This window comes from Ranitomeya imitator, chromosome 1 (genome assembly GCF_032444005.1).
Source record: "Ranitomeya imitator isolate aRanImi1 chromosome 1, aRanImi1.pri, whole genome shotgun sequence".
In the NCBI taxonomy this organism is placed as follows: Eukaryota; Metazoa; Chordata; class Amphibia; order Anura; family Dendrobatidae; genus Ranitomeya; species Ranitomeya imitator.
The window spans coordinates 695,211,411-695,233,834 of NC_091282.1; the positions used below are offsets into that span (position 1 = coordinate 695,211,411).

A 22,424-nucleotide genomic window follows, 5' to 3' on the forward strand; every position below is an offset into this window, starting at 1 on the left:
GCGTACCTATGTCAGGTGTGATTACGATAGGTGTGCAGCTTACAGAGAGAAATATTTTCCATGCCCAGGTGGAGAGGAGAGATCTTCAGAAATAAGGAATTGAAACTCTGTCCCCCAAGCTTTCATTGTAAAATGATCGAACAAAAAAAAAAAAAAAAAAACACAACTAATTTCCTCAAAAATGGAAAATCCAGTAAGTTGGGAACCAAGCTCATCCAATGCATTGGTACACTGAAGGAATCTTGTCCCCCAAATATTTCCTTTGTAGGTTTGGGTAATTTTCCATTTATTTTTTTTAAGTGAATCTGTCAGTAGGATGAACCCTCCTAAGCCGTCGATATGGGCATGTAGGTCATAGGAAGATGAATACGGTGATACCTTGATATCTGCGAACCGATGTCTTATTCCAGAGAAATACATGGTTTTCTTAATATGTAAATGAGCTGCTAAGATCTATGGGTCGGACGTAGATCTCTCTAATAATCTGCCTCCAGAGCTTATTATAAATGAAAGGGAGTGTTACCAGTGTGAGACATGTAATGACTGACAGTCTGCTCTCATAATCACACACAGCTCTGCACTGGGGACAGATTACGCAGTACAGCAGAAGTGAACTTTGTCTCATTACAAACTGGTTTTTGGGTGTCCTCTCATAGTGCTTCAGCTTCCATCTTGCAGGCAGTCAGTGTGAGGAAAACGGAAGTACAGCAGAGCTGAGAGCACCATGAGAAGACAACTGCAAATGTGTTTGTAATGAGACAAAGGTCACTTTTGTTGTACTGTGTTTACTGTCATAAATCACACACCGCTATAGATAACAGAGCCAAGTGTCAGCCATTACATGTCTCACGCTGGTAATACCCCCCTAATAATAAGCTCTGGTGGCAGATTCTCAGTGAGATCTATGTCAGGCCCATAGATCTTAACAACTCATTTACATATTAGGAAAGCATAGATTTCTCTAGAATAAGTCATCCATTTGCATATATAAAAGGTATTATTTCATTCGGCTTTCTATGACCTACGTGCCCATATAGAGGGCTTAGGAGGGTTTATCCGTAGGATAGATTCCCTTTAAGACACTGGGACAAATTTTTAATCAGTTCTAAATTTCGGACAGACCGTCTGAAAATGCATTCAGGCTGTTCGATAAGTCTGGTGTATATTTAGACTGTTTTTTTTCTAACTTTACACCATATATTAGTGTCAATAATTTGCAAAAAATTGTGGCATATGATGTGACCTATGTGTCATACCCCTTATGGTAGGCTACATATCAGGCCATGCCCCCTTCTCAAAGGAGTTGGAAAATGTGCATAACACATACAGTATAATGAATTACTGCAACACATGTACAACCATTTCTTTGTGCAGATTAAGCCAGAATTGGGGTACATCTAGGTTAGGTGTTTAGTAGATCTCATAAACCCTGTTCTTACAGCGGCATTCATGCCCACCAGTCAAATCTCCATTGGCATTTGTGTCAGAGCAGAACTGAACAATAAAAATTGTTAGTATGGTATTTATGTATGATTCCAAGTGTCAAAAAGTTGTATTATTCATTCCATTACTGCACACATTACAATATTTAGTGGTGTGGAAGGCAGATTGTCCACGAATAAGGCATTTTTTACGCTTATGGTACCTTTCGATGGACTGCAATTTTCATCACTCACATGTATAAAGTACTCCACGTTCCATGAGGGATGTAATTGAAGGCTTCCTATGCATTTAAAAAAAATGTTAATGTGCTTGTGTACATAGTTTAGTGTTCTTATGTGGTCAGATAGATGAGTAAATGTGAAACTATCCCCCTGTCACCCTGATTTCAGGGTTTAAGACTTGTGCAATGAGCAGGCTCCTGATGACTCAGGGACACGACGGTAAGTAGATCATCTTTTACGTGAGCCGAGGATACTTTTATGTGTGATGATCTGTACAGACAGTCAGTTAGGTTAATGGCATTCCTCCGTATGTGCTACAACTTCTGAATCATCACCTGGAATTTACCTATAAAAAAGAGAAACTAGTTTATCACAGGTTATCACAATTATAATCTGCACTAAAAAACTTGATACCAAATGATGATATGCAAAGCAGATTGACAAAAACAGCTCTGTAGGGCGTATTTTAAACAGAGACTCCAACCGTAGTTGTCAACTGTAGGGTCACTTAAAGGGGCTGTCCAGGTTTGAGGCTTAAGTCTGCAGTCACTCTACGTGAGACGGTAGACTTGTGAATTCTCACAGCACGCACAGTCAGGATTCTCCAGTACAAGTAGGTGGTCTGCATACTTCCAGCCACATTCCAACTAGACTTGTCTGGCCTGGCTCAATACAGTTGTATTTAGCGAGGCTGTGCATGTCTAGTCGGCATGTGACTGCATTCATGCAAATCGCTCCCAGCGTCGGCACCAGAGAATCCTGACAGCGCACAGTGCGATGATTCACAAGTGTGCAGTCACAATGATTGACTGCAGACTTGAGCCCGAAGCCTGCACAACCCCTTTAAAGTTCCCCCCCTGAAGAATTGAAACAGTAGGTACCGTAATATGGATAATGTTTAAAGGGAACCTGTCACCCCGTTTTTTCAGATTGAGATAAAAATACTGTTAAATAGGGCCTGCGCTGTGCGTTACAATAGTGTATGTAGTGTACCCTGATTCCCCACCTATGCTGCGAAATACATTACCAAAGTCGCCGTTTTCGCCTGTCAATCAGGCTGGTCAGGTCGGGTGGGCGTGGTGACATCGCTCTTTTCTTCCCCAGCTTTCCGTTGGTGGCGTAGTGGTGTGCGCATGTCCAAGTGCCCGAATCCACTGCGTGCAGGTGAAGAAAAAGCGCGCGATCTGCGCTAGTACCATTGTCATCGGTGGGGGCGGCCATCTTCCTGAGGCCGCGCGTGCGCAGATGGAGTGCTCTGCTGCACGGGGCTTCAGGAAAATGGCCGCGGGATGCCACGCGTGCGCAGATGGAGATCGCGGCGGCCATTTTCCTGAAGCCGAGATGCAAACTCGGCTTTGGGAAAATGGCCGCCGCGATCTCCATCTGCGCACGCGTGGCATCCCGCGGCCATTTTCCTGAAGCCCCGTGCAGCAGAGCACTCCATCTGCGCACGCGCGGCCTCAGGAAGATGGCCGCCCCCACCGATGACAATGGTACTAGCGCAGATCGCGCGCTTTTTCTTCACCTGCACGCAGTGGATTCGGGCACTTGGACATGCGCACACCACTACGCCACCAACAGAAAGCTGGGGAAGAAACAGCGATGTCACCACGCCCACCTGACCTGACCAGCCTGATTGACAGGCGAAAACGGCGACTTTGGTAATGTATTTCGCAGCATAGGTGGGGAATCAGGGTACACTACATACACTATTGTAACGCACAGCGCAGGCCCTATTTAACAGTATTTTTATCTCAATCTGAAAAAACGGGGTGACAGGTTCCCTTTAATCTCTGAGGATCACACTACTGGGACCCCCCAATGATCATAAGAAAGGAGGTTGCATGTACTCAAGTGGATGGAGCAGTGCTAAAGCTTTCAAGTTGCTGCTCCATTGAAAGGCTACGCGGTCAGCACATCCGTCCTTTTTTCCGACCACAATGGCCAAATTTATCAATGCAATAGGGGTGACCGGATCCCACTCCTCTAATAAGTGGAAAAAAAAAGTAACTTCACCTTTCAGACAGCATCGTCATAATCATTGGAGTTGCAATAAGCTGTATTTTCTTGAATAACAATTTAATGTACAGTAGACATTAATAGCAGCAGAAACATCTGAATACTAGCTATGTTTCTCTATCGCCTCTCATTGGGGGACACAGGAACCATGGGGGTGTATGCTGCCACTAGGAGGCTGACACTATGCATTAAAAAAGTAAGCTCCTCCTCTGCAGTGTACACCCCACCGACTGGCATTATGAACCTCAGTTTAGCTTAGTGTCAGGCCATCACTTCAATCTGCCGCGTTTCCGAGTTGGCGGTCCTTTCTTGCCGACCTCCGTTCTTGGTCATTCACCAGGACAAGGTGGTCCTCAGGCCTCCGCCTTCCTTCTTTCGGTGGTTTCCACCTTCCACCTCAACAAGGACATCGTTCTACCTTCCTTTTGTCCAGCTCCCTCTCATCCTCTGGAGAGATCGTTGAACAAGCTGGACCTTGTCAGGGCAGTGAGGATCTATCTGGCTAGAACGGCCGCTTTCCGGAAGACGGATTCTATTTTCATCATTACTGATGGCACGCGTAGAGGCCTGCCGGCTTCCAAGGCGACTATTGTTCGCTGGATCAGAACGGCAATTCTGGAGGCTTACCGGGTCAAGAACAGATTACCCCCTCCCAGAATTAAGGCTCACTCTACCCGGGCAGTAGGCACCTCCTGGGCGGTGCACCACAGGGCTTCCGCCCTACAGCTTTGCAAAGCGGCAACCTGGTCTTCCATCCACACGTTCGCCAAATTTTACAAGGTCCATACCTACGCTTCGGCGGACGCCAGCCTAGTCAGAAGAATCTTGCAGGCGGCAGTGGTGAGTCCTCTGGCCTGATGGAAGTCTGTTTTTCCCACCCCAGGGACTGCTTTGGGATGTCCCATGTTTCCTGTGTCCCCCAATGAGAGGCGATAGAGAAAACAGGATTTTTGGTTGCTTACCGTAAAATCTGCTTCTCGGAGCCTTTATTGGGGGACACAGTACCCTCCCATGTTGTGCAGTTTTCTGTGGTTCTATGTTCTATGACTGTTCTCATGTTTACAGTTCTCATCTTTGTGGTTATGTTATTTCAACCTTATTGTTTTTTCTCCTACTGCTTTCTCACTAACTGAAGTTCATAATGCCAGTCAGTGGGGTGTACAGTGCAGAGGAGGAGCTAACTTTTTTTATTTGCATAGTGTCAGCCTCTTAGTGGCAGCAGCATACATCCATGGTTCCTGTGTTCCCCAATGGAGGCTCCGAGAAACAGATTTTACGGTAAGCAACCAAAAATCCTGTTTTTTCCATATGCTTGTTTACTTGATTCCCACCTTTCCTTTTTTTTTTTTTTTTCCATTCCTCTTTTAACCCCTTTCTGCCAGCTGACGGAATAGTACGTCAGCTGGCAGATCCCCTACTTTGAGGTGGGCTCCGGCGGTGAGCCCACCTCAAAGCTGCAACATGTCAGCTGTTTTGTACAGCTGACATGTGCGCGCAATGAGCACGAGCGGAATCGCGATCCGCCCGTGCCCATTGACTAGTTAAATGCCGCAGTCAAGCGCTGACAGCGGCATTTAACTAGCGCTCCCGGCCACGCGGCGGGAATTGCTCGCACCGCTGACCCCCGTCACATGATCGGGGGTCAGCAGTGCATTGCCATAACAATGAGACCTCTATGGTCGTTGATGGCCGATTGCTTTGAGCGCCACCCTGTGGTCGGCGTTCAAAGTACACCTGCATTTCTGCTACATAGAGGTGATCTGTACCTCACCTCTATGTAGCAGAGGCGATCGTGTAGTGCATGCTTCTATCCTCCTATGGAGGCTATTGAAGCATGCCAAAATTAAAAAAAAAAAGTGTTTAAATATATATATATATATATATATATATATATATATATATATATATATATATATATATATATATATATATATATATATATATATATATATAAGTTCACATCACCCCCTTTCGCCCCAATCAAAATAAAACAATTAAAAAAAAAAATCAAACATACACATATTTGGTATCGCCGCGTACAGAATCGCCCGATCTATCAATAAAAACAAAGGATTAACCTGACCGCTAAATGGCGTAGCGAGAAAAAAAATCAAAACGCCAAAATTACGTTTTTTTGGTCGCCGCGACATTGCATTAAAATGCAATAACGGGCGATCAAAAGAACATATCTACACCAAAATGGTATCATTAAAAAACACCAGCTCGGCACGCAAAAAATAAGCCCTCACCTGACCCCAGATCATGAAAATTGGAGACGCTACGGGTATCGGAAAATCGCGTAATTTTTTTTTTTTAGCAAATTTTGGAATTTTTTTTCACCACTTAGATAAAAAAATAACCTAGTCATGTTAGGTGTCTATGAACTCGTAATGACCTGGAGAATCATAATGGCTGGTCAGTTTTAGCATTTGGTGAACCTAGCAAAAAAGCCAAACACAAAACAAGTGTGAGATTGCACTTTTTTTGCAACTTCATCACACTTGGAATTTTTTTCCTGTTTTTTGTTACATGGCATGGTAAAACCAATGGTATCGTTCAAACGTACATCTCGTCCCACAAAAAAATAAGCCCTCACATGGTCATATTGACGGAAAAATAAAAAAGTTATGGCTCTGGGAAGGAGGGGAGCAAAAAACGAAAATGAAAAAATGGAAAAAGCTCCGGGGGTGAAGGGGTTGATCGAAGTTCCCACCATGAATATTTGTGCATTTTTGATGTCCCAGATTTTTGGAACCAATTAGTTAAATTCAGTTATATGAGTTTTATCCTCTATTTTTCTGAGCTGCTGTTTTTTTCCCCATCCTTTTGGTATGTCATGTTTCAAATAAAGCCGCTTTATTTTGGATACTTTCTGCTATTATTTGGCCTTGATGAAACTATTGTTGAGGTCATGCATTTTTTCAGTGCGTTCCCATTGTGCAAACTAACAACACATCTGCGTTATATACAGTATATGCAGATTTTCCAAATCTCATTCAAATCTCAGGGGAAAGTCTGCAAATAAGACTCATATTTACTGCAAGAGGAATTGGCATTTTGTAAATGAGATTTCTATACATTCCATCTACTTTGCTGGAACTGTAATAAGCTGTGTTTTTTTGCACACAAAAATATGTAGTGTCAAAAATGCACCAAATATTTATTGTGGGTATTTAGCCAGAATTTAGGTGGTCTTACGTTTCAGACAGCAGTGATGAGCTTGCACAGCATTTCACTAGAAACTCTGAAATCCAAAACATGTGATCCATTTTTCCACTGATCTCTATGGAGGAAGAGTCGGGACACCACCACTACCTACATTGGCTGGTCCAAAAATAATCCATTGGCTGGTCCAAAAATAAATCAGGTTCAGCCAACATTTACCTATTATGTATGGGCACTCATACAGTAACCTCACCAATTATTCCTAAATTCCCAGAAGAGTATTTATGCATATACTTGCTGAATAAATGGATAATAAAGGTTTTCACAAAAAAAAAAAAGCCTTTGAAGCTCTGGGCATCATCAAAAATATGCACAGGTGGTGTAAAGGGAAAACTACCTCCTTATAGTAAGAATCCATAGTTTTTCCTTACCTTCACAGCACAGCATTTGCCTTATGACTGGCGTGAGACAACTATTTAGCAATTAACGATGCATTTAATAATTAATTATGCTATATTGCAATGATAACATGTGCTGACATCTAGTGGCCAAACAGGCAACACTGCAGACTAATGAAATAAGTTAAAAAAAACCTTCCTATTTAACAGTGGAATTTGATGACAAAATGACAGGACTATGTGATGCATTGAAGCCCCCATGCACATTAGATAGATGTTCGGCTGACAGCTCGCGCTCCTGACTTCCCCCATATATACGAGCACTTGGCTGGGCGGTGTGTTCACCGAAAGAGGAGCTGCCAGATTCCTCTGTCCGCAGCTTATCTGGGCGCCAAAAAGAAAAAAGGGGTTTGGCTTATGGAAATGCAAAAATCAGGATCCTTCTCTCCACCTGACAGTCGGGAGGTCGCCGTACACATTAGACTGTTAGCCGATGTCTCGCCAATATCTCGTCTAATGTCTATGGGGGCAGTTAAACAGAGCACAATTATTAGTTGCGCTCCACTGCCTATGAAAAGTTTACATTTCCCTTGATAGTAAAGCACCTTACTCTTGCTGCAAAAAAAAAAAACGCAAAAAAAAAAAACGCAAAAAAAAAAAAACGCACGCACACACTACTAGATGTACTAATAAATCATAGGCATAAAAATACCATATACTCACATGCAGGCATTACTGAGACTTCTGCTGTTACAATACTTCGTATTCCCAAATTTGATAATCCTCCTCGAATTAGACCACATGTGAATGCCAAATACTGCAAAAAAAAAAAAAAAAAAAGACTCCGGATGAATTAGTTTTAGTAGACGGGAAGAACCTACAGTCGTTGCCAAAAGTATTGACACCCCTGCAATTCTGTCAGATAATACTCAGTTTCTTCCTGTAAATGATTGCAAACACAAATCGTTTGGTATTATTATCTTCATTTAATTTATCTTAGATGAAAAAACACAAAAAGAATTGTCCTAAAGCCAAATTGGATATAATTCCACACCAAACATAAAAAAGGGGGTGGACGAAAGTATTAGCACTGTTCGAAAAATCATGTGATGCTTCTCTAATTTGTGTAATTAACAGCACCTGTAACTTACCTGTGGCCAGGGCTGCCACTAGAAATTTCGGGGCCCCATACTGGCAAAATTTTCGGGGCCCCCTTGAAACTCCGCCAAGGCTCCACCCCAGCCCCGCCTCCAAGCTCCACCCCTCGAACTGTCCACAGTCCCACCGCTCTCTCTTGGAAAATCTCCACTTCTCACCTATCACACATTGACAGTTCCCATCACCAGATCACACATATAGCCGGCAGCTTTTGTTTTGGCCAAAAGATTTTTTAAGCCGCCACCATAACACGGTAGACACTTTTGGCCAGGCCCTACTCTACTGTAACCTACTAAATATTTGTTAAAATATGCAATACAATTTAGGTATATTTTTATTTATTTTTCAATTTTTAAAATGACCTATAATATCACATACAAGGAACAAATACCGCTACACCATGACCAGATGACATATTACCACCACAGTGATCGAATAATATAAAATACAAAGAACAAATACCGCAACACCATGTCCAGACCACATATTACCACCACAGTGATCGAGTAATATCACATACAAGGAACAAATACCGCAACACCATGTCCAGACCACATATTACCACCACATAGTGACTGAATACTACAATTCTGATCAGTAATTAAAAAAAAACCACAATACTATCACCAGCAGTGCCATTATACACAGGAGATCTGTAATTAGTATGCAGTGTCTGTGTACAGGTAATACAGTGATCACCGGTGACATTACACACAGGAGCTCTGTATATAATGTATAGGTAATACAGTGATCACTGGTGACATTGTACACAGGACCTCTGTATATAGTATACAGTGTATAGTGTCAGTGTATAGGTAACACTGACTCACCAGTGACGTCTCTAGGTGAAGTCCTTCATCTTTCATCCAGCACAGACCGCCATCACTTCATCCAGCCAGGACTCGTCTCTGCAGGAAATAAAACAGTTATCTCGAGTTCCGCTTGTAGAACACATTACTTAATTTTCCCAACTTCTACATTACACCACATGAAGAAGGCAACATAGTATCACTCTACACAGTAACAGGACCTCCCCCCCATTTAAAACAGTATACTCAAAAAATAAAATAAATACATCACTGCAATAATAATATCCCTTAATTAGCCCCTATGGTAATATTCGCCATCCTAGCCCCCGTGTGTCTCATTCCAGGCTCCAGCCATATGTTCTCCCATCCTGCCCTCATGGGTATCCATTCTGCCCCATATGATCTCCCCATCCTGCCCCATCTGTCTCCATCGTATCCATCCTGCCCCATCTGTTTCCAATCCTGCCCCATCTGTGTCCAATCCTGCCCCATCTGTGTCCATCGTATCCATCCTGCCCCATCTGTTTCCAATCCTGCCCCATCTGTGTCCAGCACTCTGCCCAGTCTGTGTGCAATCCTGCCCCATCTCTGTCCAGCACTCTGCCCCATCTCTGTCCAGCACTCTGCCCCATCTCTGTCCAGCACTCTGCCCCATCTCTGTCCAGCACTCTGCCCCATCTCTGTCCAGCACTCTGCCCCATCTCTGTCCAGCACTCTGCCCCATCTCTGTCCAGCACTCTGCCCCATCTCTGTCCAGCACTCTGCCCCATCTCTGTCCAGCACTCTGCCCCATCTCTGTCCAGCACTCTGCCCCATCTCTGTCCAGCACTCTGCCCCATCTCTGTCCAGCACTCTGCCCCATCTCTGTCCAGCACTCTGCCCCATCTCTGTCCAGCACTCTGCCCCATCTCTGTCCAGCACTCTGCCCCATCTCTGTCCAGCACTCTGCCCCATCTCTGTCCAGCACTCTGCCCAGCACTCTGTCCCCCCGTGTCCAGCTTTACTGCCCCCCGGCCCCCACCCTGTGTCCAGCTTTACTGCCCCCCGGCCCCCACCCTGTGTCCAGCTTTACTGCCCCCGGGCCCCCACCCTGTGTCCAGCTTTACTGCCCCCCGGCCCCCACCCTGTGTCCAGCTTTACTGCCCCCCGGCCCCCACCCTGTGTCCAGCTTGACTGCTCCCCGGCCCCCACCCTGTGTCCAGCTTGACTGCCCCCCGGCCCCCACCCTGTGTCCAGCTTGACTGCCCCCCGGCCCCCACCCTGTGTCCAGCCTTACTGCCCCCGGGCCCCCACCCTGTGTCCAGCTTTACTGCCCCCCGGCCCCCACCCTGTGTCCAGCTTTACTGCCCCCCGGCCCCCACCCTGTGTCCAGCTTTACTGCCCCCCGGCCCCCACCCTGTGTCCAGCTTTACTGCCCCCCGGCCCCCACCCTGTGTCCAGCTTTACTGTCCCCCGGCCCCCACCCTGTGTCCAGCTTTACTGCCCCCCGGCCCCCACCCTGTGTCCAGCTTTCCTGTCCCCCGGCCCCCACCCTGTGTCCAGCTTTACTGCCCTGGGCCCCCACCCTGTGTCCAGCTTTACTGCCCCCCGGCCCCCACCCTGTGTCCAGCTTTACTGCCCTGGGCCAACAACACCCCCCCCATCGCCGCTCTCAAAAAAACAAAAAAGTTCTACTTACCTGCCGCGCTCCTCTCTCCACGCAGCTGCACCGTGCACTCACCGGCGACTGACAATGACGTCAGACGCCGGCGACCTGCACGCTGCGGCTGGCGGCTGTTAACTATTGACGTGCGGCCGCCGCTAAGGGCCCGGTTCAGCCTGCGGCTGCCGGTAGGGGCCCGGTGAGCAGGTAAGAGGGGGCCCGATGCGGGCCCCCTCTGCTCACCGGGCCCCATACGCCAGTCACGGCTGTAGTGCCCTGATGGCGGCCCTGCCTGTGGCACCTAACAGGTAACATAGTAACATAGTAACATAGTTAGTAAGGCCGAAAAAAGACATTTGTCCATCCAGTTCAGCCTATATTCCATCATAATAAATACCCAGATCTACGTCCTTCTACAGAACCTAATAATTGTATGATACAATATTGTTCTGCTCCAGGAAGACATCCAGGCCTCTCTTGAACCCCTCGACTGAGTTCGCCATCACCACCTCCTCAGGCAAGCAATTCCAGATTCTCACTGCCCTAACAGTAAAGAATCCTCTTCTATGTTGGTGGAAAAACCTTCTCTCCTCCAGACGCAAAGAATGCCCCCTTGTGCCCGTCACCTTCCTTGGTATAAACAGATCCTCAGCGAGATATTTGTATTGTCCCCTTATATACTTATACATGGTTATTAGATCGCCCCTCAGTCGTCTTTTTTCTAGACTAAATAATCCTAATTTCGCTAATCTATCTGGGTATTGTAGTTCTCCCATCCCCTTTATTAATTTTGTTGCCCTCCTTTGTACTCTCTCTAGTTCCATTATATCCTTCCTGAGCACCGGTGCCCAAAACTGGACACAGTACTCCATGTGCGGTCTAACTAGGGATTTGTACAGAGGCAGTATAATGCTCTCATCATGTGTATCCAGACCTCTTTTAATGCACCCCATGATCCTGTTTGCCTTGGCAGCTGCTGCCTGGCACTGGCTGCTCCAGGTAAGTTTATCATTAACTAGGATCCCCAAGTCCTTCTCCCTGTCAGATTTACCCAGTGGTTTCCCGTTCAGTGTGTAATGGTGATATTGATTCCCTCTTCCCATGTGTATAACCTTACATTTATCATTGTTAAACCTCATCTGCCACCTTTCAGCCCAAGTTTCCAACTTATCCAGATCCATCTGTAGCAGAATACTATCTTCTCTTGTATTAACTGCTTTACATAGTTTTGTATCATCTGCAAATATCGATATTTTACTGTGTAAACCTTCTACCAGATCATTAATGAATATGTTGAAGAGAACAGGTCCCAATACTGACCCCTGCGGTACCCCACTGGTCACAGCGACCCAGTTAGAGACTATACCATTTATAACCACCCTCTGCTTTCTATCACTAAGCCAGTTACTAACCCATTTACACACATTTTCCCCCAGACCAAGCATTCTCATTTTGTGTACCAACCTCTTGTGCGGCACGGTATCAAACGCTTTGGAAAAATCGAGATATACCACGTCCAATGACTCACCGTGGTCCAGTCTATAGCTTACCTCTTCATAAAAACTGATTAGATTGGTTTGACAGGAGCGATTTCTCATAAACCCATGCTGATATGGAGTTAAACAGTTATTCTCATTGAGATAATCCAGAATAACATCCCTCAGAAACCCTTCAAATATTTTACCAACAATAGAGGTTAGACTTACTGGCCTATAATTTCCAGGTTCACTTTTAGAGCCCTTTTTGAATATTGGCACCACATTTGCTATGCGCCAGTCCTGCGGAACAGACCCTGTCGCTATAGAGTCACTAAAAATAAGAAATAATGGTTTATCTATTACATTACTTAGTTCTCTTAGTACTCGTGGGTGTATGCCATCCGGACCCGGAGATTTATCTATTTTAATCTTATTTAGCTGGTTTCGCACCTCTTCTTGGGTTAGATTGGTGACCCTTAATATAGGGTTTTCATTGTTTCTTGGGATTTCACCTAGCATTTCATTTTCCACCGTGAATACCGTGGAGAAGAAGGTGTTTAATATGTTAGCTTTTTCCTCGTCATCTACAACCATTCTTTCCTCACTATTTTTTAAGGGGCCTACATTTTCAGTTTTTATTCTTTTACTATTGATATAGTTGAAGAACAGTTTGGGATTAGTTTTACTCTCCTTAGCAATGTGCTTCTCTGTTTCCTTTTTGGCAGCTTTAATTAGTTTTTTAGATAAAGTATTTTTCTCCCTATAGTTTTTTAGAGCTTCAATGGTGCCATCCTGCTTTAGTAGTGCAAATGCTTTCTTTTTACTGTTAATTGCCTGTCTTACTTCTTTGTTTAGCCACATTGGGTTTTTCCTATTTCTAGTCCTTTTATTCCCACAAGGTATAAACCGCTTACACTGCCTATTTAGGATGTTCTTAAACATTTCCCATTTATTATCTGTATTCTCATTTCTGAGGATATTGTCCCAGTCTACCAGATTAAGGGCATCTCTAAGCTGTTCAAACTTTGCCTTCCTAAAGTTCAATGTTTTTGTGACTCCCTGACAAGTCCCCCTAGTGAAAGACAGGTGAAACTGCACAATATTGTGGTCGCTATTTCCTAAATGCCCAACCACCTGCAGATTTGTTATTCTGTCAGGTCTATTAGATAGTATTAGGTCTAAAAGTGCTGCTCCTCTGGTTGGATTCTGCACCAATTGTGAAAGATAATTTTTCTTGGTTATTAGCAGAAACCTGTTGCCTTTATGGGTTTCACAGGTTTCTGTTTCCCAGTTAATATCCGGGTAGTTAAAGTCCCCCATAACCAGGACCTCATTATGGGTTGCAGCTTCATCTATCTGCTTTAGAAGTAGACTTTCCATGCTTTCTGTTATATTTGGGGGTTTGTAACAGACCCCAATGAGAATTTTGTTACCATTTTTCCCTCCATGAATTTCAACCCATATGGACTCGACATCCTCATTCCCTTCGCTAATATCCTCCCTTAAAGTGGACTTTAGACAAGACTTTACATAGAGACAAACCCCTCCTCCTCTCCGATTTTTACGATCCTTTCTAAACAGACTGTAACCCTGTAAGTTAACTGCCCAGTCATAGCTTTCATCTAACCATGTCTCGGTTATTCCCACTATGTCAAAGTTACCTGTAGATATTTCTGCTTCTAGTTCTTCCATCTTGTTTGTCAGGCTTCTGGCGTTTGCGAGCATGCAGTTTAGAGGATTTTGATTTGTTCCAATCTCCTCACTGTGGATTGTTTTAGAAATGTTCTTACCTCCCTTCTGAGTATGTTTTCCTGGGTCGTCTTTGTTCGAGTCTAATGTTTTTCTTCCCGTCCCCTCTAGGTGTTGGCAATAACTAAATCACACTTGCAGCCAGTTGACATGGATTAAAGTTGACTCTACCTCTGTCCTGTGTCCTTGTGTGTACCACATTGAGCATGGAGAAAAGAAAGAAGACCAAAGAACTGTCTGAGGACTTGAGAAACCAAATTGTGAGGAAGCATGAGCAATCTCAAGGCTACAAGTCCATCTCCAAAGACCTGAATGTTCCTGTGTCTACCGTGCGCAGTGTCATCAAGAAGTTTAAAGCCCATGGCACTGTGGCTAACCTCCCTAGATGTGGATGGAAAAGAAAAATTCACAAGAGATTTCAACGCAAGATTGTGCGGATGTTGGATAAAGAACCTCGACTAACATCCAAACAAGTTCAAGCTGCCCTGCAGTCCGAGGGTACAGAGTGTCAACCCGTACTATCCGTCGGCGTCTGAATGAAAAGGGACTGTATGGTAGGAGACCCAGGAAGACCCCACTTCTTACCCCGAGACATAAAAAACCCAGGCTGGAGTTTGCCAAAACATACCTGAAAAAGCCTAAAATGTTTTGGAAGAATGTTCTCTGGTCACATGAGGCAAAAGTAGAGCTTTTTGGGCAAATGCATCAACATAGAGTTTACAGGAGAAAAAAAGAGGCATTCAAAGAAAAGAACACATGTGGAGAGATCTAAAAATGGCAGTTTGGAGAAGGCACCCTTCAAATATCAGAGACCTGGAGCAGTTTGCCAAAGAAGAATGGTCTAAAATTCCAGCAGAGCATTGTAAGAAACTCATTGATGGTTACCGGAAGCGGTTGATCGCAGTTATTTAGGGGGTCTGTGGTGTCTGTTGTGAATTCTGCTCTTGGGTTCCCTTCAGTGGTTGTTGGTGGGAATGCAGTTGTCTCTGACTCGCAGTCCTGGCCAGGTGTATCGGATGATTACAATTCTGACTGGGATATTTAGGTGTGCAGGATCCTTTAGCCCTTTCCAGTTGTCAATGTTACTTGTGAAGTTTTGGATCTCTTTCTGGCTTCTCCTGTTGCTGCCAAATTCAGCAAAGATAAGTGTTTGGTTTTTGTATCTGTGGCACACTGCTGTGTGCTTGTTTCAGTTTTATTCCTGCTCTGATTGTAGGATTCACTGGAGTCACAGATTTACGCTCCTACATCTTTTAGTAGATGTAGCAAGTTTTTTGTATATTCTGCTGTGTATGTTTTGAAGGGTTTTTATACTGACAGCACAGAACTCTGTCCTATCCGGTCCTATCTAGCTAGATTGGCCTCCTGTGCTAAATCCTGTTTTTCTGCCTGTGTATGTTTTTTCCTCTCCGACTCACAGCCAATATTTGTGGGGGGCTGTCTGTCCTTTGGGGAACTGCTCCGAGGCAAGATAGTATTCCTATTTCCATCTTTAGGGGTATTTAGTCCTCCGGCTGTGACGAGGTGTCTAGGTGTGTAAGGTACACTCCACGGCTACTTCTAGTCGCGGTGTTAAGTTCAGGATTGCGGTCAGTATAGTGGACACCTTCTCCAGTGAAAGTTCTCATGCAGCTCCTAGGTCACCGGATCATAACAGGTGTCCATCATACTATATGTGGGGGAAGTTATTATTATGTGGGCATCAGACTGTGTTTGGGAAGCTGCTGATTAATGTACATGGGCTGACTAACAGGAACAGTACAACTTACTGCTTTTTATAAAAAGCAGTGAACTGTATGATTTGGATTTTCTACTACAGTTAAGAGCACATGTTACAATAAGCCCTATCATAACATGTATTAGCCATAACATCGAGTCAATATACCAAATTATGCTCAATATTAAGTGATAAATTAATATAAAATAATAATAATAATAATAATAATAATAATAAACAGCAGAATTAAGTTTAGCCTGAAGAGATTTGGCCCTTCACAACAGTCAGTCTCTCATGTGTCCTCTTGGGAAAATTGTCCATCTCTCCAATAGTAATGATGCAGAGTGGTAACACCCAGAAGAACCTATTATGAAAGGCATAAAAATATTATAAAGTATTAAAAGGTGATAATATGACCAATGCTTTGCAGCCTGTGCAGTTTGTACCTCTAGTGACAAAAAAAATGTCACAGTCCTCAGAGACCCTATGTGAAACCTTTCCTTTCAAAGCTCCCAGTCTGTGCAGCAGAGCTCTACTTCTGTAATCACGGTCCGAACATTGTTATGATTGTCTGCCAATACTATAGAACAGCCTGCAGGTCCCGACCATTGATTTTCCCACTTGCTAGCTCACATCACACTCTTGTCTTTTCAGAGTCAGTGCCAGCTCCCTGAGGGCTCTTTCACAGGCCAGTGTGTCACGGGACGTGTGGTGACAGTTTTCACATGTACCAGAGACACTTATGTAGACGCATTCAACAGCAGCACGAGCCGCAGAGCGTCCCTCACACATGCACACTGATGTCACACAGATGACATCCGTGTGTTATCAGTGTGACATGAACAGGCATCTGGGAATCAGCGGTACTGTTCGCGTTGTTCCCTGGTTCCGGGTGCTGAAGACAGCTTTCATCATTCTCCCCTGCTCTACTGGCGATCAGAACTAGCAGGGCAGAATGTTAAGAGTTGTATTCAACTGATAACAGCAAGAGCAAGCTGCGGTTGATGAAACTACTACTCCCATCAGCCTACACCTGCTGCCACTAATAACAGTGAGAGCAGGTGGTGGCTGATGGGAGTAATTATCAGCCGCAGCCCGCGTTATAAATAAATTAAAAAAACAGTGTTGGCTCCCCTTTATTTTTGATAACCAACAAGGCAAAACTGACAGTTGGGGGCTGCAGCCCTCAGCTGTCAACAAGACTGGTTATCAAGTATAGTGGGATCCCCCCTCCATTTTTTTACAACCAGCCTTGCTAAAGCAGATACAGTGGGGCAAAAAAGTATTTAGTCAGTCAGCAATAGTGCAAGTTCCACCACTTAAAAAGATGAGAGGCGTCTGTAATTTACATCATAGGTAGACCTCAACTATGGGAGACAAACTGAGAAAAAAAAATCCAGAAAATCACATTGTCTGTTTTTTTAACATTTTATTTGCATATTATGGTGGAAAATAAGTATTTGGTCAGAAACAAAATTTCATCTCAATACTTTGTAATATATCCTTTGTTGGCAATGACAGAGGTCAAACGTTTTCTGTAAGTCTTCACAAGGTTGCCACACACTGTTGTTGGTATGTTGGCCCATTCCTCCATGCAGATCTCCTCTAGAGCAGTGATGTTTTTGGCTTTTCACTTGGCAACACGGACTTTCAACTCCCTCCAAAGGTTTTCTATAGGGTTGAGATCTGGAGACTGGCTAGGCCACTCCAGGACCTTGAAATGCTTCTTACGAAGCCACTCCTTCGTTGCCCTGGCGGTGTGCTTTGGATCATTGTCATGTTGAAAGACCCAGCCACGTTTCATCTTCAATGCCCTTGCTGATGGAAGGAGGTTTGAACTCAAAATCTCACGATACATGGCCCCATTCATTCTTTCATGTACCCGGATCAGTCGTCCTGGCCCCTTTGCAGAGAAACAGCCCCAAAGCATGATGTTTCCACCACCATGCTTTACAGTAGGTATGGTGTTTGATGGATGCAACTCAGTATTCTTTTTCCTCCAAACACGACAAGTTGTGTTTCTACCAAACAGTTCCAGTTTGGTTTCATCAGACCATAGGACATTCTCCCAAAACTCCTCTGGATCATCCAAATGCTCTCTAGCAAACTTCAGACGGGCCCGGACATGTACTGGCTTAAGCAGTGGGACACGTCTGGCACTGCAGGATCTGAGTCCATGGTGGCGTAGTGTGTTACTTATGGTAGGCCTTGTTACATTGGTCCCAGCTCTCTGCAGTTCATTCACTAGGTCCCCCCGCGTGGTTCTGGGATTTTTGCTCACCGTTCTTGTGATCATTCTGACCCCACGGGGTGGGATTTTGCGTGGAGCCCCAGATCGAGGGAAATTATCAGTGGTCTTGTATGTCTTCCATTTTCTAATTATTGCTCCCACTGTTGATTTCTTCACTCCAAGCTGGTTGGTTATTGCAGATTCAGTCTTCCCAGCCTGGTGCAGGGCTACAATTTTGTTTCTGGTGTCCTTTGACAGCTCTTTGGTCTTCACCATAGTGGAGTTTGGAGTCAGACTGTTTGAGGGTGTGCACAGGTGTCTTTTTATACTGATAACAAGTTTAAACAGGTGCCATTACTACAGGTAATGAGTGGAGGAAAGAGGAGACTCTTAAAGAAGAAGTTACAGGTCTGTGAGAGCCAGAAATCTTGATTGTTTGTTTCTGACCAAATACTTATTTTCCACCATAATATGCAAAAAAAATGATAAAAAAAACAGACAATGTGATTTTCTGGATTTTTTTTTCTCAGTTTGTCTCCCATAGTTGAGGTCTACCTATGATGTAAATTACAGACGCCTCTCATCTTTTTAAGTGGTGGAACTGGCACTATTGCTGACTGACTAAATACTTTTTTGCCCCACTGTAATTAGGGGCTGGTATTCTTTTTTTAATCCAAAATCTTTTATTGAGAGATAGCACAGTACAATAAATACATAGTGTCGCTGATCAACGACACATATCAAATTATAACCACAGAAATTTGAGCTGAACAGTTTGACCTGCAACAACTTGAGTGCAAACTCTCATTTTGTTATAAGGGTAAATATAAACACAACCAAGGGTAGAGGGTGGGGGGGAAGCTATTGAGTGAGACAATCAACAGACCTAAAACAAATAAACAATAATACTGAGAAAGTGGAAAGTAAGGGCCTAGTATCAAGCAAGTCTAGACTTTGTAAGGAAGGGCATTATCTGTTATGGCCAATAGAGGGGCTGCTAAGGAAGAATCCAGCCAGAGGGCGCAAGATCGAATTCTTTTTCCTTCTGCGTAAGGGAAAAACATAGTAAGTATTCGGATTGAAAGTGAGAATTTAGCCTGTTAATAAGCTCTGAATACAGGGAGGGTTCGGGGACTTCAAATTTGCAGCAACACAAAATCTTGCTGATATCAGAATATGTGGAAGAACCATCCCATCTCGACCGGATACTTGTCCAGACCAAGATGTAAGACCGCCAGACTGGGTTCTGGGGGTATTCTCTGGCCTAAAATGTGTGAGCACAGATCAAAAACCCTAAGCCAGAATGGAATAATATCGGACAGTCCCACCACATATGGCTCAAGGAACCTTTTTGAATGCAACCTCTCCAGCAAAGGGGGGAATAATTTGGAGAGAAGTGAGTTATTCTCACCGGATAGAGATACCATCTGGCGTGCAGTTTTTTAATCTGCTCTAGGTGATTAACACATCTAGAGGATTTTCTGTACTAGACTAATAGCATCATGCTACTTCTGAGGGGATGTAGAGAATTTCAATTCTATTTCCCACTTTATCATGTACTAGATGGTGGCCCGATTCTAACGCATCGGATATTCTAGAATATGTCCACGTTGCATATTGCCCAGCCACGTAGTATATTGCACAGCCCACATAGTATATTGCCCAGCCACGTAGTATATTGCCCAGCTACGTAGTATATTGCCCAGCTACGTAGTATATTGCCCAGCTACGTAGTATATTGCCCAGCCACGTAGTATATTGGCCAGCCACGTAGTATATTGCCCAGCTACGTAGCATATTGCCAAGCCACGTAGTATATTGCCCAGCCACGTAGTATATTGCCCAGCCATGTAGTATATTGCCCAGCCACGTAGTATATTGCCCAGCCACGTAGTATATTGCCCAGCCACGTAGTTTATTGCCCAGCCACGTAGTATATTGCCCAGTCACGTAGTATATTGCCCAGCGACGTAGTAGATTGCCCAACCACGTACTATATTGCAAGTCACGTAGTATATTGCCCAGCCACGTAGTATATTGCCCAACCACGTAGTATATTGCCCAACCACGTAGTATATTGCCCAGCCATGTAGTATATTGGCCAGTTACGTAGTATATTGCCTAGTGACGTAGTATATTGCACAGCCACGTAGTATATTGCCTAATGACGTAGTATATTGCCCAGTGACGTAGTATATTGCCCAGTGACGTAGTATACAGCACTGAGCCACGTAGTATATTGGCCAGTCATGTAGTATATTGCCCAGTGACGTAGTATACAGCACAGAGTCACGTAGTATATTGCACAGCGAAGTAGTATACAGCACAGAGCCACGTAGTATATTGGCCAGTCATGTAGTATACAGCACAGAGCCACGTAGTATATTGCCCAGCTACGTAGTATATTGACCAGCCAGGTTTGTCACAGTTTAAAAAATAAACATATACTCACCTTTCCGAGGGCCCCTTGTAGTCCACGGCAGCTTCCGGTCCCAGGGTTGGTATGAGCGCAAAACCTGTGATGATGTCGCGGTCACATGATCGTGACGTCATGGCAGGTCCTTCTCGCTCAGGGCGTGTGATGACGTCGCGGTCACATGACCGTGATGTCATGGTAGGTCCTTCTCCCATACCATCTTTGCCACCGGAACCTGCAACAGAAAATGGCGGCCGGCGCGAGCAACTACGGAGGGTGAGTAAAGCAGTTTTTTTTTTAATTATTATTATTTTTAACATTACATTTTTTACTATTGATGCTGCATAGGCAGCATCAATAGTAAAAAGTTGGGGACACACAGGGTTAATAGCGGCGGTAACGGAGTGCATTACCCACGGCATAACGCGGTCCATTACCGCCGGCATTAACCCTGTGTTAGCGGTGACCGGAGGGGAGTATGCGGGCGACAGGCCCTGACTGCGGGGAGTAAGGAGCGGCCATTTTCTTCCGGACTGTGCCCATCGCTGATTGGTCACGGCAGCCATAACAGGCAGTTGGCGAGGCCAATCAGCGAATGAATAACCGGGACAGACAGAAGGACAGACGGAAGTGACCCTTAGACAATTATATAGTAGATGGGAGTGCTCTCTCCAAGGGGGGATGAATGAGCATCTTATAAAAAGGAGATAATCTGGAGTTTTCTCTGCCAGAGGAGAAAACTGATTTTTTCAGGGAAGAAGTCGAAGGTAAAGTCCAATGAGTAAGCCCAGTGTAAACCAAATGACTAACTTGAAGGTATTGATAAAAGGCCCCCCTCAGGGATGGATGAGAAGTCAGGATATCATTTTATGGAATTAAGCCAAAGTCATCTATAAGATCTCCCAATGATTTAATACCAGCAGCCTCCCATCTTGACATACTTAGACTAGCTATTGAACCCGTTCTACGCCCGGGTGGCGAGCATTTATATTGGTATATGGTCTCCATCCTGGTATGTGCTGCTCCATCCTGCGTCCCCATCCTGTCATGTGCTGCTCCATACTGCGTCCCCATCCTGTCATGAGCTGCTCCATCCTGCGCCCCCATCCTGTCATGTGCTGCTCCATCCTGCGTCCCCATCCTGTCATGTGCTGCACCCATCCTGCACCCCCATTCTGTCATGTGCTGCTCCCATCCTGCGCCCCCATCCTGTCATGTGCTGCTCCATCCTGCGTCCCCATCCTGTCATGTGCTGCACCCATCCTGCGCCCCCATTCTGTCATGTGCTGCTCCCATCCTGCGCCCCCATTCTGACATGTGCTGCTCCCATCCTGCGCCCCCATTCTGACATGTGCTGCTCCCATCCTGCGCCCCCATTCTGACATGTGCTGCACCCATCCTGCGCCTCCATTCTGACATGTGCTGCACCCATCCTGCGCCTCCATTCTGTCACTGGCTGCTCCCATCCTGCATCCCCATCCTGTTATGTGCTACTCCCATTCTGCGCCCCCGTTCTGTCATGTGCTGCTCCCATCCTGCGCCCCCGTTCTGTCATGTGCTGCTCCCATCCTGCGCCCCCGTTCTGTCATGCGCTGCTTCCATCCTGCACCCCCGTTCTGTCATGTGCTACTGCCATTCTGCGCCCCCGTTCTGTCATGTGCTGCTCCCATCCTGCACCCCCATTCTGTCATGTGCTGCTTCCATCCTGCACCCCCGTTCTATCATGTGCTGCTTGTTGTAATTCTGTGGCAGAGCTCCCTCCTGTGGTCACAAGTGGTACTTCGGCTGATTCTCTCTGGGAGCTTCCGTTTGTGGAGGAAACTGGTACTGCTGCTTCTGAGTTTCCTCCCTCAGGTGATCTGGTGAGGTCATTAGGTGCTTCTCTACTTAACCCCACCTAATGCTTTGATTCATGCTTCCTGTCAATGTTCCAGTGTTGGACTTGTGTTTCTCTGGATCATTCCTGTGGCCTGCTGCTC

The 22,424-nt window shown here is 45.1% G+C and overlaps 1 protein-coding gene across 2 annotated transcripts in view; it reads right to left on the reverse strand.

The window, feature by feature from the left end:
* Positions 1–461: 461 nt before the first annotated feature.
* The window catches only part of TRAPPC6B (trafficking protein particle complex subunit 6B), a 43,804-nt gene continuing 21,841 nt past the window's right edge, over positions 462–22,424 (reverse strand). The window contains exons 5-6 of one of the 2 annotated variants that reach the window (XM_069730715.1): positions 7,970–8,063; positions 462–2,010 (exon numbers count right to left, since the gene is read on the reverse strand). In XM_069730715.1, coding sequence (XP_069586816.1) covers positions 1,979–2,010; positions 7,970–8,063 — 126 coding nt within the window. In that variant the 3' untranslated portion in view covers positions 462–1,978. Of the gene's footprint in view, positions 2,011–7,969; positions 8,064–16,024; positions 16,164–22,424 lie in introns of those variants that run through there. The other variant, XM_069730722.1, reaches the window with a different exon arrangement.